This window comes from Chlamydotis macqueenii, chromosome 2, assembly GCF_036417535.1.
Source record: "Chlamydotis macqueenii isolate bChlMac1 chromosome 2, bChlMac1.mat, whole genome shotgun sequence".
Lineage (NCBI taxonomy): Eukaryota > Metazoa > Chordata > Aves > Otidiformes > Otididae > Chlamydotis > Chlamydotis macqueenii.
The window spans coordinates 155,111,627-155,127,965 of record NC_141557.1 but is presented as its reverse complement, the minus strand read 5'-3'; the positions used below and the strand labels follow the sequence as shown (position 1 = coordinate 155,127,965).

Sequence of the window (16,339 nt, the reverse complement as noted above, 5' to 3'; positions counted from 1 at the left end):
TATCAAGCAGGGGCTAAAGAAAAGCCAACCACCTAGCAGTGATACTGCAAATTACACAAGCTCTCACTGTAAATGTAGAAAAGTTAAAATTAACAGTACATTTAAAGTTTCAGGCTTATTGCAGTAGCACATACAGATTAATTGGCATCACTTGGAACACAAGCGGTCACTGAAACACCACCAACAGTTCTGCCTTTCAGCAGATGTCTTCATTCCAAGGTCAGAGTCACAAAAGAAACTGGACTGAGACATGGGAAACGCCTGAAGGACAACCTTGCTGCTCAACTGAAACTGACCAGAAATCGAGCCACAAGGCTCGCGCCTCCCCCTCTCTGATCCCGCTCCAGTTTCTTCACATCTTCTCTTCTTCCCCACCCCTGCTCTGTTTTTCCCTTTCTTAAATACATTATCACAGATGCGTTCTCAGGAACATTCTGCTACCAATTGGCTTGGCCCTGGCCAGCAGCGAGTCCACCCTAGGCCCAGCCAAAGCCACTGGACAAAGGAGAAACAACTTCTAGGAGCTTCTTACGGACACTGCCACCATAGCCCCACCCCCCCACCCCGCCCCCTAAACAAAACCAGTACACATACACAAATCAATAATAATTTAATGACTATTCAAACTATTCATTGCTTATTACCTATGAAGTTCAGACGTAAGGTATCAGCATCTTAGAGTCCTTTTCTAATCATTAAACAGTTACGTTCTAGTTTCACATCATCTGGTTTAATCACATAAATTATTCTGTATTTGTTAGAACCAGAGAAGGAGATCAAAATATCTGTGAAGATTTATCTTCACATGTTTCCTAACAGCTTTACGAAAGTATCAGGATGGAGTACTGATTCAGTACACAGATAAATATCAGGTTGAAATGCCTTATTCATTCTCTCACTAAGGCATAAGCAAGCCTCAATTGAAGACTCTGGATGTCCATTTCAAGCCAAAGTACAGATCTTAATCAGCAAAATACTGTAACATGTCCAAGTACAATTGAGAATCACAATTGTGCTCTTCCTGAAAAACAAAAGGACCAAGACCTTTAACAGATCTCAGGAAAAGGAAGCCTGAGTTACACAGGCACTATTTTTAAAAATCTTGGCATCTAGAATTCGACTCAGACTTTACATGGCATATTTTTTTTTTTAAAGCTACTGAATTTTAAAATAACTAAAAAAAAAGCTTATTTGGAAATCAAATATTCACCTTTCCTCACATAATTCTTGGGGATTTTGCATATATTTACAAAAGATTAATTCTTACTGCCATGTTTCTAGTTTAGAAAAACAATTCAACATTTGAAAGAAGCCAACGTTCTTAAACACAAAACACCAGTGCTTCAGTAGTGTTCATGTCACGAGCTCAGTTATTTGCATATGTAAATTATCAAAGGCTAGACAGTTCTTTAACTATAATGAAACTATGCAAGTCAGACTACTGCAATATTCACTCTACACAAATACATTTACTGATTTAAACTTCTGTTGATGAAAACAGCAAGTACTCCATAAATAGATTTAACTAATTTCCTTTTTATATTTTGTACTTCGGCAAATTAAGAAGTTTCCTAGTCTACAAATGGCTTGCTAGTCTTAAGATTCTTAAATATACCTGTGCAACACAAGGATTCTGTAAGTGTTTAAACTTTTGAAATGTAAACAATTATGACATGTCCCTTATGTTAGAAAATTTCATACTGACCTCTACATGGGTACCAAAGGGCTTGTATTCTTTGAGCCAGCGGGGTTACCAGTAAGAGTCATAGGTCGTTCACTTGAACACATCGGCTACAAACAGAATTTGCTAGTATACTTCACAGACACAAACTCCAGAATATGGAATCAAGCAGAACTTTGGCTGTTCACCTAAGCACCTTCAAAACAGTAAAATCCGGAACTGTTCACCTTTGGACATGTTCATTAGCCGAAATCTACAAGTTAGTAGACGAGGAAGAGTCTCATTCATCTACTTATCCCAACTTTCTACTTGTCCCTGGCCAATTCCTTCATGAATTAATCTGGAATGATGTAACTTTCTAGAAATGAAATAGCACTACTTGAAAGTCAAGAGTCATGTAGACAGTTAACTCCCCTCTTCCACAATTCACAAGGTAACTGATTCTCTAGAGAGCCACCGGGGATCCCAGTGCTCGACGATGGAAAAGAAAGTCCCTATGCTATGTAAAGGGAAGGCAAATATATTTTTAAAAGCAGCTTACCCTGGTCTTTCCACAAAGACATGCATTTAATCACATCGTGGAAAACATACCACCCTCCCAAAAATCAATTTTTCTTTTTTTGTCATGCATAAAAAAATGGGACACTTGCATGCATAACCAGCATGAGCCTTCTTACCCTTTCGTCCCATGATTGAGAAATCAATAGCAAACAATGCTGCACATGAAGGTTAATCGACTGATACGAAAACCAGCTGCAAAGTGAGTTCTGTAAATAAGAACGATAGCCATATTTTAATAAAACCTGAAAAAACTATCAAGCTACATTTTAACATTCAGTGAACTGTCCATGTATAGTTTAAAAGCATATAAAGGTTTGGATGTGGGCAGAATTAAGTTAATCTCTAAAGCACTTGATTTCCTATGTTATGTGCCCAGATTCTGCACACATAAATGGCAACAGCTGAAAAAACAAAATCTTCAGGTTTTGACAAAGAATGGATGAGACAAAATTGTTCATGTATCAGCTATACTGAAGTGTGTTCCAAAACAAATGGAAGGAATGAAAGGAGAAATGATGTTAATGATCCTACTAGATATCATTTGCAATGCGTTGACACAAGTGATTTTCACTTCCTATGGAACTGTTCCCAAACATGAACTTTCCCAAACGGAGTTAGGATGATGCGTACCATAGAGAGAATTAACAGGTAACAAAAAACTACATAATGAACACTTGTTCAAAAGTAACAAGTCTTAAAGAAATCCATGTAGATTAATTAAAGAATATGGAAGCAACCACCTCACTGGCACACAAAGTTGCTTAGAGTATCAGAAGTGAAATAAACAGATGTACAAATAGCTACAGTTTTCCAGCGACAAGTTCCTGTTTTTTTTTTTCTTAGCTTAAACAAAGATACATTGAGAGAAGTTTCTACTTTTTCAGTGTAGAAAAGAATATAATCTAAAAATCAGATGAAAAAAAATACGTATCTAAGTGTTTACATATTGAAAGCATTTATTGTTTATTATTATGTAGAAAATCTATTCTACTTTTTGTGATCGTAGTATTCTAACAGTTACAGGTATTCTGCAATACAGTTATTTTCCTTGACTGGCCTAGGTCTAGCAAATGGCAAACTGCTGAAGGTAGCCCAAATCACGACATTCCCTTGGTAGCCATTTTTCAAATTCCTGTGCTGGTTAGGTTAGTAGTTGACAGATGGATTTGATACAGGGCTGCTTGTGTTTCTTAAACTCTAAGGTCTAGAATCAAGCGGCAAATCATTATTTGAGGTACTCCTCCACGTAACTCTTCTGTAATAGCTAAAATATGAACATTTGATTGGATTATAATGTATTTATTTTAACATTATTTTAAGTAGGCAACAATACTGTCAGAAAATGAATAGGGTTTTTACTGCATATAAAATAAATTAAAGCAATTACAAAAAATGCTTCATTAAGTGGAAGGCCCCATTTAGGGTTTTGAAGTATCAAGGGTACATGAGAAACATACTCCAGATGAGGAAAAAAGCATGTTACATAGAGTGGAGAAAGTTATTAATTAGAACTATGCCTTGATTTTCACTAAAAACATGAGAATGCATTAACCCATAAAATATTTATATACACAGATTTAGGAATATATCTCCAACCACCATGGGTATTTTAGAAGTATATTTCATAGGCAACTAAATTTCCCCAACCCATTTACAATCCTGTTGTTACTTACTATACACCGAATAAAAACTAGAATTTCAAAAGATAAATAAATGAATTTTACAAAATTGCTGTGAGGGAAGAAACCCAAAATGAGAAGATTATGTTCCTCTTAAAATGAATTAAGAACACTAAATACAAGTCAAGAATTCACTCATTTCAAATTCCATTTCAAGTGCCGTTTCCTCCCTACACTTGGCAAGGAAGCTCTACTCAAAAAGAAAATGATAAATTAAAAAACTTTGTAGGTTTGTTTTTTGGTGTGGGGGAGAGTGGTGGGTTGTTTGTTTGTTTATACACCATGAGGCAACTTAGCTGAAAGCTGAAAGAACAAAGAAAAAAGACAATCATTGTTCTATCTTCTATTTACTTTCATCCCACACAAACTAGGGAAGCCACCAGTACACACCAACTGCAGACCAGCTGTCTCTGCAAAGACAATCGGCAAAAAGTAACTTGGCCTTTGGAAAACTGAGGAAACAACATGCTACATAGTTTAACGAGAAGCAATCACTGCACTGAACATACCTGGAGAAGCATCCTACAGTTAGCAAACCAGTCACTTCACTGTAACCAAGAACAGGCCAAATAATGCAAGATTTTCCACATAACCGATACACGTATCTCTTACACCACAGTCATCTCTTTCTAACTGGCAAATACTTGACAGAATAGCACAGATGTTCGTATTACTAAATTCCAGAGCAGTAATTAAAGGGAAGAATGTGGGTAAATTACGTTTGTCAAAATCCTTATTTTTATTTATTTGCTCTCTTAATTTGCATGTTACAGTCAGTCATACAAGGACCTGCTAATCAGCAGCTCAAATCAGTTTAACATAACAATCATTATTAACATACTTAATTATATCTTTGCTTTTCTAAGTTTTGTTAATGGCATAAGTGAGAACAAGAGAAAAAGAATACAGAAAAAAAAATACTATATACATAGCTACCACAAGTAAAATAAATTCTTGTAGTCAGCAGGCATTCTCACTTGTATCACACATTTCTTCTAGTTTGAGCAATTTCATTTTAGTATAAAATCTGCCTTTAAGTTAAATATTTAATTGAAGTCAGGGAATACAGCCAGTAAGTAGGTTAGCTGTTTCTCAAAAAACTCGTTATCTACGTAACTGTGTTTCAAGCATCTGATTAAGTGTGAATATCTGGAACACAATGTCCAAAAAGAAAAGTCTTAAATAAATGTTTTGATACATGATTTAGCAATGCTTTTTTCCCCTCAGCAGAAGTATTTGTAACATTTCAATCCAAATGCAGTCAACAGAAAAACCGACCAAACCCACCCATGTTCCATAACAGAAGTATGTTAAGTGACATTATCTGCACAAATTAAATAGGGGAACTGAGAGCAAACTTGTGACAAATGAAACACACATACTGTCTGCACTGCAAAGAGTATCTTGTTACAAGTCCTTTGGTTTTGTTTTTAAATAAAAGGCCTAATTAATCTTTTAATCCACAGTCTCTTTGTGATAAGGCACAGCTAAATCAGTTAATAAAATGGCTGTAGCTCAAATCGATCTCTTACTGTATTATAACAGCAGCACAAAAACACATTTGCTTTCTCAATATTTCAGATGAAGACACCATGTTTGCAAGCATATCTTACATCAATGCCCATGTTACTCGCACAAGAGGAGCTACACATAAAGATACAGCTACAAAGAACACAGGGAAGAGCATTGCTTTGGCACGGCTGCAACAAGCGCTGAAGCAACAATACAGCGTTACACCTCTCCTACAGGCTAGAATCATAGAACCTTAAGGTTGGAAGAGACCTCCAAGATCATGAAGTCCAACCGACAGTTTCAATACAAATGTGATGCCATGCCTAGTCAAAACTAAGCATCTCTACATTTTAAGATTAAGAGACCAGACTGAAAATTTTTTATTTCTGGGCTATTACTGTATTGAGACAGTAATAAGACTCAGCACAGTACTAGATCTCCATATTTTTAAATGGGATCACTGAACAGCAAAATCAATAGAAAATCTGAAAATCCAGTATGTAACAAACAGCTATTGCAGAGACCAGTGCACACGACTGAGATGAGGTTAAATGAGAAGAACATCACCTTTGGTTAACTGCCTACATTCATCTCTCCCTCTCAATACCACACACCAGTGCCGACTACATGCCTATTCTGGGGACTGTTAATATTGAGGGAGATAAGTAGTATAATCACCTGAGGACGTTTCATGCACAATAACTTCAGGACTGTCTTCTAGAGTGTTTCAAAGAACAATTAAATTACCAAAAAGGATAATTAAGTCTCCTTGTCCAGTCTTTCCATAGTACCAGTATCTTGGCCTCTCCTGACCTTCAAAATTACCACTTTTACACCTAGACATTTCCTAATTACCATACTGCAAAAAAAAAAAAAGGGTAAAGATACTATCAGGAACAGATATAAGACTCAGGAAAGGAAGCAGGAGAACACTGGAGGAGGGAGTTGGTCAGCGTGACCAGAGAACTCCATCAAACTTTCCTTTTAACTAGATATTATTACTCTACTTTGTTTATAAGGACTCATTCTAGCATGACAGAAACTTTTAGAAAATATTTCACTCTAACAGCCTTTTCTACTTTTTATTCCAAAAGATGCTCAATGCACTTTTTAATGTGTGGGATGAGAGCACTCCATGTGAAAAAAAAAAAAAAAAAAAAAACCCCAGCCTTTACAAACAACTGAGCTTTTCAGATTTCAAGGACAAATATTTTAAGATTTCAAAGTAACACTAAACAGTAGCAATGTTTCTCATCAATATGCTTTGAAAAGAATCCTGTGGAATCTTTAGAAAAGCCTAAACTAGCAGGCAGCAGCTTTCCCTTTCACATGCAACAAAGCTGAAGTCTTGAAGGCTATCTCTGCACACTGATAAAAAGTACAACTAGCCACAAAGTGATGCTTGCTTGTCTTAAACCTAATCATAGTTTTTCATCATCACAATTTTTGAAAGAAAAATATTAAGAAAGTACTGTTATTTTGTAAGAACTGCAATATACACTCAACTGTTACGTTACATTCCCTTCACTCATACATTTAAAAAAAAAAATAATCATCTAATATACACTGAAGAGAAATAAATGGCTGCATAGTTCTGATCACTACAGATAAATATTGCAACCAGTTGTTTTGGTCTTCTTTAAGTTTCATCTGACTCTGCAGTAATGCAGACTCTACAGGCACTCGGGTAAATAGTGTTAATAATAACCCTGAATATAAGCATACGTGGTTTAGGGGGGAAACAAAAAATAAAAAAAAAAATCTTACTTTTCCAGTTTAATTGTTCAAAAAATCCCACACACTCCTTCATATCAAAAGTGAGTATCATGATAGAGGCCTTAATAGTACTACACCCTGCACATGAAACACAGAAGCAGCAGCTCATTTTATTTCTGAAGTTGAGCCACAGTAGAGCAAGAACAACTTATGCCAGCTGCTTCTCATGTAAATATACAATATAATACACACGTATTTGCCATTACTTTGTTACAAAACCTCATGTCTACGTACAGAAATAATTTCAACTATTTACCACAAAAAAAAAAAAACGCGCAGAAAACACCTAAATACGTACAGTAAGGTATTTTACAAGACAGTGGTTCAATCAACACAACACATCAAAGTATTTTCACAGTTACAGAAGAGCCATTTGTCGAAATGTGACCATGTAACAAAACCTGGAATCACTGTAAGACATTTCTAAGTACCCAGTAGTCATAGCTTAAAACAAATCTTAAGTCATCACCAAAAAAAAAAAAAATTCAGACATTTCCTAAGGAAATTAAACATCTGTGAAACTCATTACAAATCTATAATAAAAGAGCACTCCATATGACTGCTACTGTAACTTTATGAAGATTTCTTTATCCTCTCGATAAAGCAGTCTGCTTTATACGGAGACTGATGTTAGTAATTCTACTAGAGACCACGCAGGATTTTTCTAAATAAAAAATATAAAAATAAAAAAATTATTTGTACTTAATACTATCATAACACTTTTCATAATTTGAGCCTTTCTGTTAGAGAAATTTTATACTCTTCAAGGTAAAGAATAAACTTGATTCTTAGAAACATCTGCCTCAAAATCTCATTTAACTTTGAGTGTTAAAAATAGGAAGTCTTAGCCCTTGATATCCTAAGAAGTAATTCTATCTTCTATAAACAATATTTGTAATTTTCCAAAGCTAGGATTACGCCTATATTAGAATATCTTCTATTTTCTGATTATAACTATATCAGAACATACTTTAAATCACAAAATTCATCAATGTTAAGCTGTGAACTACTTATTGAAAAGGAAAATGCAGAGCCCATACTAGGTTCCGTTGAAAAATATATAGAGATCTACAAAGGCAGATATCTACAGAGGCTGGAAAATATAGAGATCTTAACTATCTTTAAAATTACAGTAAATATCATAATTTGATTTTTTTTTTCCATTTTAATTTTGGAAGAATTTTTAGGCCTTAAAGAAAACATTGTAATAATAAACACCCCTAAATACCATCTTAACATACTTAAGGTAACTATACTTACTGCCAGGCATTGTTAATCAGGAATCTGTCTTCAGTTTTGCGAAAATGTAATAAGCTATAAAGAAAACAAAAAATTAAGTCAAGACAATAGCTTTAGACTATTTATGTCAAATATACACAGAAACTTATGCAGAATGAGCCAAAATCACATTCTTGAGGTTGTGTACAGAGGTTGTTACCACAGAAACCCAGATATCATTTTTATCTGACCAGATTAGATGTAGGTTTTTCCAGTTCTTGAAATGTAGTCACTCTGCTCTTGCATTTCCGCCCAAGTAAATATTTTTCTCTGTATTTATTGGGATGACCTTTCAAACTGCCACTGTTCACAATGCTAAATAGTGTACAGCCTTACAGGATACTTCCACTTCCAACGTAAATCACAGCCCTTCTCTGACAAAATCCCTGTGAGAGGTTTCTGTTCTATACAAAGAAAAACTATGCTGAAAAATCTCTGTGTGGCACTTTCTAGGAATTTTTTCTTCCAGTATCAAAAAGCATAGACTTTTACATCAGAGAGAAAACTACTACAAACAATAGCTGCTCTAAGGATGTTCAATGCAATTACATATTTTCATACAATTAACTCAATTGAAGTTACAACAATCTATTTTGGGGATAAAAAATAGCCTAATCTACCATTTAATTAATTAGTATTAAAATTAAAATAATTTGAAGATTTTTCTATAAACAACCAGTGCATTTGAGTTTTATCAACTGCTAAGTGCAACCTCCTTGCAAATGTACCTTTTCAGAAATAAGAAAAAAAAAAAATCTCAGCTAAAGAGATTGAATGTTGCTGTGAAAACAAAAAGATCTAAATTAAAAAAAAAATCCATCTATTAGTTGCTTATATATGTACACCAAAAAAACTATAACCCCAGACATGGATAATGTGAGAAAAAATACTTTATTTGGTCACAAAATGCATTTTAATGATCACACCGTAAAGCAGTGTTCATAGCTGCTAAAAATAAACTTTATTCTCATTGTATATGTATTTTAATCAAAGGTTCCAATTTGCTGATAGCAACCGTGATTAAAAATAGTGCTTCAAAGTAATTTATTTAAAATATCCTATCCAATTAGAAGACTGCATGCCCCTCTCCAAGGACAGAGTTAAAAGCAGCATAATTTTGTAAAAGGAATCATGTGCTGTGGATTGTGATGTTCAACAGACCCATGGAAAAGTGCAATCTCTAATTTAGAGTGCAGTTAGGAACTTAGCTGAGAGATTACAGAAGAGAGATTTACTGACATATTAGAATATGAAAATGCAAAGAGCCCGATGAGAAGTTCAAGGGAGTCAAGTGCCAGAGGCTCAGCATTTTACTGACCATCACTGGCAACCAGGAATTCAATAAATTTTGCTAGAACACTATCGCTGTTGCTGCTAGCAATGTCAGCTAACTTTAGAAGAAGTTAATGCCAAAATTACTAGAAAAGTTGTATAAGCAACTATGACAGATGTTCAAATAAAAGATTTTTTTAATTTTGTTTTTAAATAGTTCACTGGATTTCTAATCATTTTATGATCTGTAACAGGACCAAAAATTCAATATGGAGGTGGCCTGGCTTCTACATGTGGAAGAGACTACACGACTTCCTCTCCCTAAAGTATGAAATCACAGGCTTGTTATGCCCAGGGCAAAGTTTAGTCCACAGATGCTGATATCTGTTACGGTAGAACTACAATAAAATAAAAAGCTTCCTACCATAAGTCTGCTCTGCTGTTTGTCACGGAATTAAATTTTAAATATCAATGGCGGGGGGGGGGGGAGATGTCCAGACCAAGTAGAACTTGGTCACAAGTAGAAAAAGAGATACGGCAAACTGAGATACAATTTCGCTTTCCTAAATAGTCTAACACCTACTGTTTAACATATTCCATGTCATTTTGCAGTATCTGACAAATCCACCACAAGCAAGTTAAGGATGTTATGTACCTATACAATGTCTCCTGCACCAAAGCAACTGACTCCTGGATTTTAAAAAGGTAAATAAGAGTAACGTCTACTTTTTTTGCAGAGGACTGAAAGTTTCACTTTCCTAACAAGAGTAATTCTAAACACAATTATCATCAAAGTACAATGCTAGTGAATGTACCTTAAGAGGTAGATAAACACTTGTATGACACAGAAGGGTTATTTTTCTTAACAAAAACTTTCAGGTTTTTTATTTCAAGGAGATTCTACACAATTTGGTTCAGATAAGGAAATCCAAGGTCTATTTATTGTTCTATCAGATTCAAGCAGCACTAACATAGGAATAAAAATACACTTATTGGTTCTGATCATCTTCTTCCTCCAGTTATACGCTTACATGTGATTTTTTTTGTCATTACTTTAAATCACCTGGGACCTGACATTAAAGGATAGTTTATAAGCAGACACTTTCTTATTATCACAAGATTCCAAAAATGGTTCTGAAAGCCAAACAGAAGAGCAGACATCTTTTTCCTGTCACCCCTAAACCAACAAATCTCTGTAAAAGACCTGAAATGGAAAAATGTATATATCCTTGTGCTACAGGTAAAGAAATAGAAGTTAGCATACCTGAGGTTTTGTCTTCTCTTTTAATAAGCCCATTATCATATTATTCTATTATGTAACACTATAAATTATTAACTTGATTTTAAGTACTCAAAATGAAATTGCCAGCTGGGCGCCTATCCTTTCTTCAAATTAAGCCAAACAAGAGTACAGGTTTAAGCACCTCTGACAGTCATGCAACCTACAGCTGGGCAGCCATGAGCTGAAAAATTAAAAATACACTGCACATTAAGATTTTACATAACTTTGTTCCCCACTCATATTTTCTGTATGAAAAATTGATCAGTGCCTTTAGTTTTGAAGGCAGGCAAATGGCCGATGTAGTGCATGATTAATAAGTCACACGCTCACTCCTAAATATAGGCAGGCTCTAACTGCAATTCCCAGAATCCAAAAAATGCAGTAGAAGATGGATATACATAGCACAGCACTATGCTGTGAAAGTACCTGACTTTATTTTAAATCATCTTTGTCAGTTAGAGAAGCAATGCCACACATGAACCTGGCTGTATTGAGGTTACTCTGTTCCTTCACCCAGGGGAGTTCATCTAAATGGACAGTTGTCCTGTCTCACTTTAGAGAATTCAGTCTTGAGCAGATGGTTTTAGGACAAAAACCCTGCACACTAAGTGCATGTTCCTTGGCAACCTTTGCCACCATCTCAAAGGCTAGTTTAACCCAATATCCATTTCATTGGTAAAATTAAATCTGTTTTCTTATGCCTAGCTGCGTATGCTGCCAGTGGTGGGTTAAAAATCCATCAGACAAATTCTTTTACTCTATTCCAACTATAGAAAACATGATTTACTTTGACTTTTTTTTTTAAATAATCTTCAGGTTGTTGTTTGAAAATCATATAGTAATCTGAGAAGAATTACTTCATTACAGAGTTAGGCTGGGCAGTTAAAAGTCACTGATATCAACCAAACCTGTTTCTAACCTGTACATTTTACAACTCGGATTTCATGATTAGAAGTGCAATTCCCTTTCATTACACTTTAAGTTCAGTTGCCAAGTCTGATCAGTATTCTAATGCCTCCTTCCACTTGCATGTAATGTAAAATTTGTTTATTCTTTTCTCCTGAACAAGTTCGGATCAGAAGTAGAGAGTTAATGTTCCTCATTAACTGCACACATTTTCATAACATGATGCCAAACTTTAATTTTAAAACAGTTGTTTGATTTCAGATCCACACCAGGATCTTTTTTCTCCTTAGTATCTCAGCGCAAAAGTGGGACCATGGGACTCCTCCCTAGACGTATTCAGCTTAATGAAAGAGAAGTTGTACTATAATTAGTTCTCAGTAACAGGATTTGTGAACCTACACCTCAACTATCCAAAGTACGGCTCTGTGCTGCACAATTGACTTTAAAGTAAAGGACGAAGCTCACAGTGCAGTCCTTCTGTAAATTTGCATTGTGTTCAGTTAATGCTTAGCAATACCTTGCTGTGTTATGGTCCATTTGAAGCAAACCAGCTTAGGGAAATCCCAGCACCACAGTCCTCCACTGCTTTGCTGCTTTCAGACTGATGCCACAGGGATGCCTGACTACAGCAGACACCACTGACTACTAACAACAAGTTTTTGACTTATGATCGCCTCATGGAAGGTCTCTACGCGCGGAGGAGAGTCATACAGGCTCCACTCAAGGGCGGCAGCACCTCAAGCCCTCTCCTGGGAGAGGCAATGGGGGCCCCGCTCGCTACTACGAGCCTACCGGGACAGTTTTTGTGGTGAGTAGCACGGACTGACAGCGGGGAGCCCGCCCGCCGGGACCAGCGCTCACCCACGGGGGTACCCGGAGCCGGGGTGGCAGGCCACGGGCTGAGGCGGTGTCCTGCGGCTTCCTCTCCCGCCTCCCGCCGCCCCGAGGGGTCCCGCTGCGGCGGGTGGGCCCGAGCCTCCCGCCGCCCTCCCTCCGCGCCCGGCTATCTGGCGCGGCCTCCTCGCTCCCAAACGCGGAAAGTGGGGAAGGGAGCGGAAGAACGGGAAAAGGAGACGGCTGTGAAGGTGAAGACAACGAAAGGGACCGCTTCCTGGCTGCCTCAGACTCACCTCAGCCACTCTCCGACAAGCTTCAGCAGCAGCCATCTTCCCACCCCCCCCCCCCCCCCGGTCAAGGTGCTAGGGGCGCAATGCACGCCGGGAGTTGTAGTTCTGTGCGGGGCCACCCGGCGTCCTTTCCCCGCCCATCTCTTCCCACACACAAACATCGACCGTGACGTCACAGCAAAAGAAGGAGCCGTCCCTGAAACGGCCAGGCGGCCCTGGGGCAAGCGGCAGCCCAGGCAGGGCGGAGCGCGGCCGGGGAGGGCGAACGGCCCGGCCTGCGGACACAACTCCCAGCGCCCTTTGTGACGCCTGCAGGCAGAGGGGCGGTGGCAGCTCGCCCCGCCCCGCCCCGCCCCGCCCTCTGGGCCCCGGCCCCGCCCCGCGGGCGTTTTCCCGCTCTGACTGGGGGAGGCGCCGGGCGGCCCTGCGCTTCGGGGTGGCCGTGGTGGCCGGGGCAGCTTGCGCTGGTTGCCCAGGCGGGCTGGGGGCGGCTCTGTCTGACGGAAATTCGGCTGTGATGCTGCTAAAACCTTCGTGTTCCTGTGGTGGTGGCCCTGGAGGTTGATGTGTGTGAGGAGAGTGGTGATCTCTAAAGGACGGAAGGGTGCCCGAGAGGGAGAGGGAATTCCTTTCTTTAAACCATGCATCGTCAAAGTTGGACCCTAAAACCGTGCGTTGGCACAGAATCTTTGGCCTGGCTGTGTGCTTCTGCCATGATGGGTCGGGAGTGGGCAGCAGGAGGGCGCTGCGGTTGCGCTCAGCTCCGGTTCCCCACGGGTTGCGGGAAGGGGCCGTGCTGGCGGGCCGTGCTGGGCGGCCCCAGTCAGCCCAGCGTCCGAGGGTGCGCAGGCCTGGGGTAACCACACGGGAATCACCTGCAGCAGCTACTGAGCCAAGGCAGTATGATCTCTTCATCTGTTTGCCTTGAAATAACAGTCCCAGCTTCAAAATCTGATGTCTTTGGTGCCTGATTTTCTAGGCGGGCAAGGGGAAATCTAAAAAATTTGTTTCCTGTTGTAGATAGTTCCTTCTGAAGGAAGGTATGCCAGTCCAGCTGTCACATTAGGTGCATGAGTCTAAAGTGTTCTCCACATTTAAGTTTACGTTTAGATTAGGCATCAGTTTAGATTAGACATAAGGAAGGACTTTTTTACACTGAGGGTGGTGGAGCACTGACACAGGTTGCCCAGAGAGGTGGTGGATGCCCCATCCCTGGAAACATTCAAGGCCAGGCTGGATGAGGCTCTGAGCAACCTGATCTGGTTGGAGATGTCCCTGCTCCTTGCAGGGGCCTGGGGTTGGAGTAGATGACCTTTAAAGATCCCTTCCAACCCAAAGTATTCCCTGATTCTATGATTCTATGTATTACACTGACTTCAGGTCTGCTTATGTTACATATGATGAAAAACTAGCATTTCATTTTCTTAGGCTATTTTACTCTTGTAGAAACAAGATCAGTGTTTCTGACTTGTCTTCCTTGAAAATAATCCCTAAAAATGTTAAACTGGGGCAGTGAGATGTCTCTATGTCTCACAGTTTTCAGCAGTGTCCGTAACATACGTTAATTTGGGAAAAATGGCAAGATTATCACATGTGGGTGCAACTGGGGGACTTAAAAGAATAAACTGAAATCCATCTCATTTGTTTATATGTTTTGTGAAATGCAGCTTATGGTTTTGAACTCTTGGGTCCAAACATAGTGAAAATAATAACAAAAAAGTGAACAGCCTGCCTTCCGTAGATATGCATATTGAGTCTGCCTGTGAAGCATAACTTGGTGCCATTAGAGTACAATTAATGTTTCAGCCAACAACGGTCAGCACTGAGATATTCCATATAGCTACATTTGTCCTTTGTCCTTCAAGTATAGCTGGTGATAACAACCCTCTCTAATTCTTCTTTAAGTGCAGAAGAATGTTTTAATAAATTTGTCATCATCCAAAAATGCAAATGAATTCTCACGGTCTCAACTCAACTCATGTCAGATGCAGCTTTAGTTCCAAGATCATTCTTCCAACCGTCAGCTATAGGCAGCCTTTACTCTTTATTGTAGTGTTTAATTCAAGCTGTTTGTCTCTTTTTTTTTTCTATTAACTGTGCATAAAGGGAGTGCACGCTCCCTCGTACTTGTCATGTCATATGGTTTCAAGAAAATGCTGGCAAATTGTGCAGCTATGAGTTCTTACGTGTTGTCTGAAAAAGACAAGCAGCAAGCCAGGTTGGTGTTCATTCAGGCACTGCTCACAAATTCAAACGTAACACTGTGACTAACATCCTGATTTCTCTATTTTTCTTTTGGTTTAAGAAACATTAAAACAATTTAAAACCAAAGTTTCAGTTGTCCGACATTACAGCTCCTGTGTCTATGATGAATACCTTTTATTCTCTGAGGGTTTTCAGAATGTTTTCCTCCATTTTTGTTGTGTTACAAACATCTGTGAATATAGAGTAGACTTTAAAAGCTCAACTCACAGAATAAATACAGTGTTGGGATTGAGCTTTGTTTGAAGAGAGCTGATGTGTTTCAAAGCAGCCTCTTTTATGACTTTATTACATAATCCATGTGCTATCTAATATTCAATAAAAGTCAGTAAAGCCCTTAGTGTAATTGTAGCGCTGTTGTTTTAAACAACTGTTTTCCTAATTCGATTTCAAAACAGAGCAAACAGCTGTAGTCTATGAATATGAATGTGTTGATCTCTGTGAGCTTCCTTATGTGTTATGTAATGGGGAGCAAATTTAATTGTAGAATGCAAGAATTTTTCATTTTAGTGAGGACATCACACTTTCTGTCCAACACCAATTTTTCGCTTACTGTCAATGAAAGATGTACCTGATCCTTTGACAATATCTACGGTGACAATCAAACTACCCAGTAAGATTAAGAAAAAGTTTAATTATGCACATATGAAGTTGCTGCAGGGCTAATTTGCAGCCAAAGTGTCTGGTTTTACTTCCCCTTATCCCAAGCTCATCTAAGTGAACTTGGCAGTTTTGCTTGAACATCTCCTAAATCTTTTGAAGCAACAGTTCATACCTGTGCTAATGCACACATTTGCCAAACTCTGTGTCCCATATGACCTGCCTTTTATTTTTTTTTAAGTGATAATCATTACATTGGCACAGCTTTTAGAGCTTTCACTTTAGAAGTATCTGAAGTATGAGACAGAAATGCCCGGTTCTGTGGCTGATAGTAAAACATGAATTGGATTAGTAATTTGGCAGTAACAGTTCTATTTTCTAATTAAATTACTAATTCACATAA

General features: G+C 38.3%; 1 protein-coding gene across 1 annotated transcript in view; it reads right to left on the bottom strand.

Moving 5' to 3' along the window:
• Positions 1-12,485, bottom strand: part of EFR3A (EFR3 homolog A) — an 84,124-nt gene extending 71,639 nt beyond the window's left edge. The window contains exons 1-2 of the mRNA XM_086741283.1: positions 12,465-12,485; positions 8,470-8,523 (exon numbers count right to left, since the gene is read on the bottom strand). Coding sequence (XP_086597409.1) covers positions 8,470-8,479 — 10 coding nt within the window. The 5' untranslated portion in view covers positions 8,480-8,523; positions 12,465-12,485. The remainder of the gene's footprint in view (positions 1-8,469; positions 8,524-12,464) is intronic.
• Between the last annotated feature and the right edge of the window lie 3,854 nt (positions 12,486-16,339).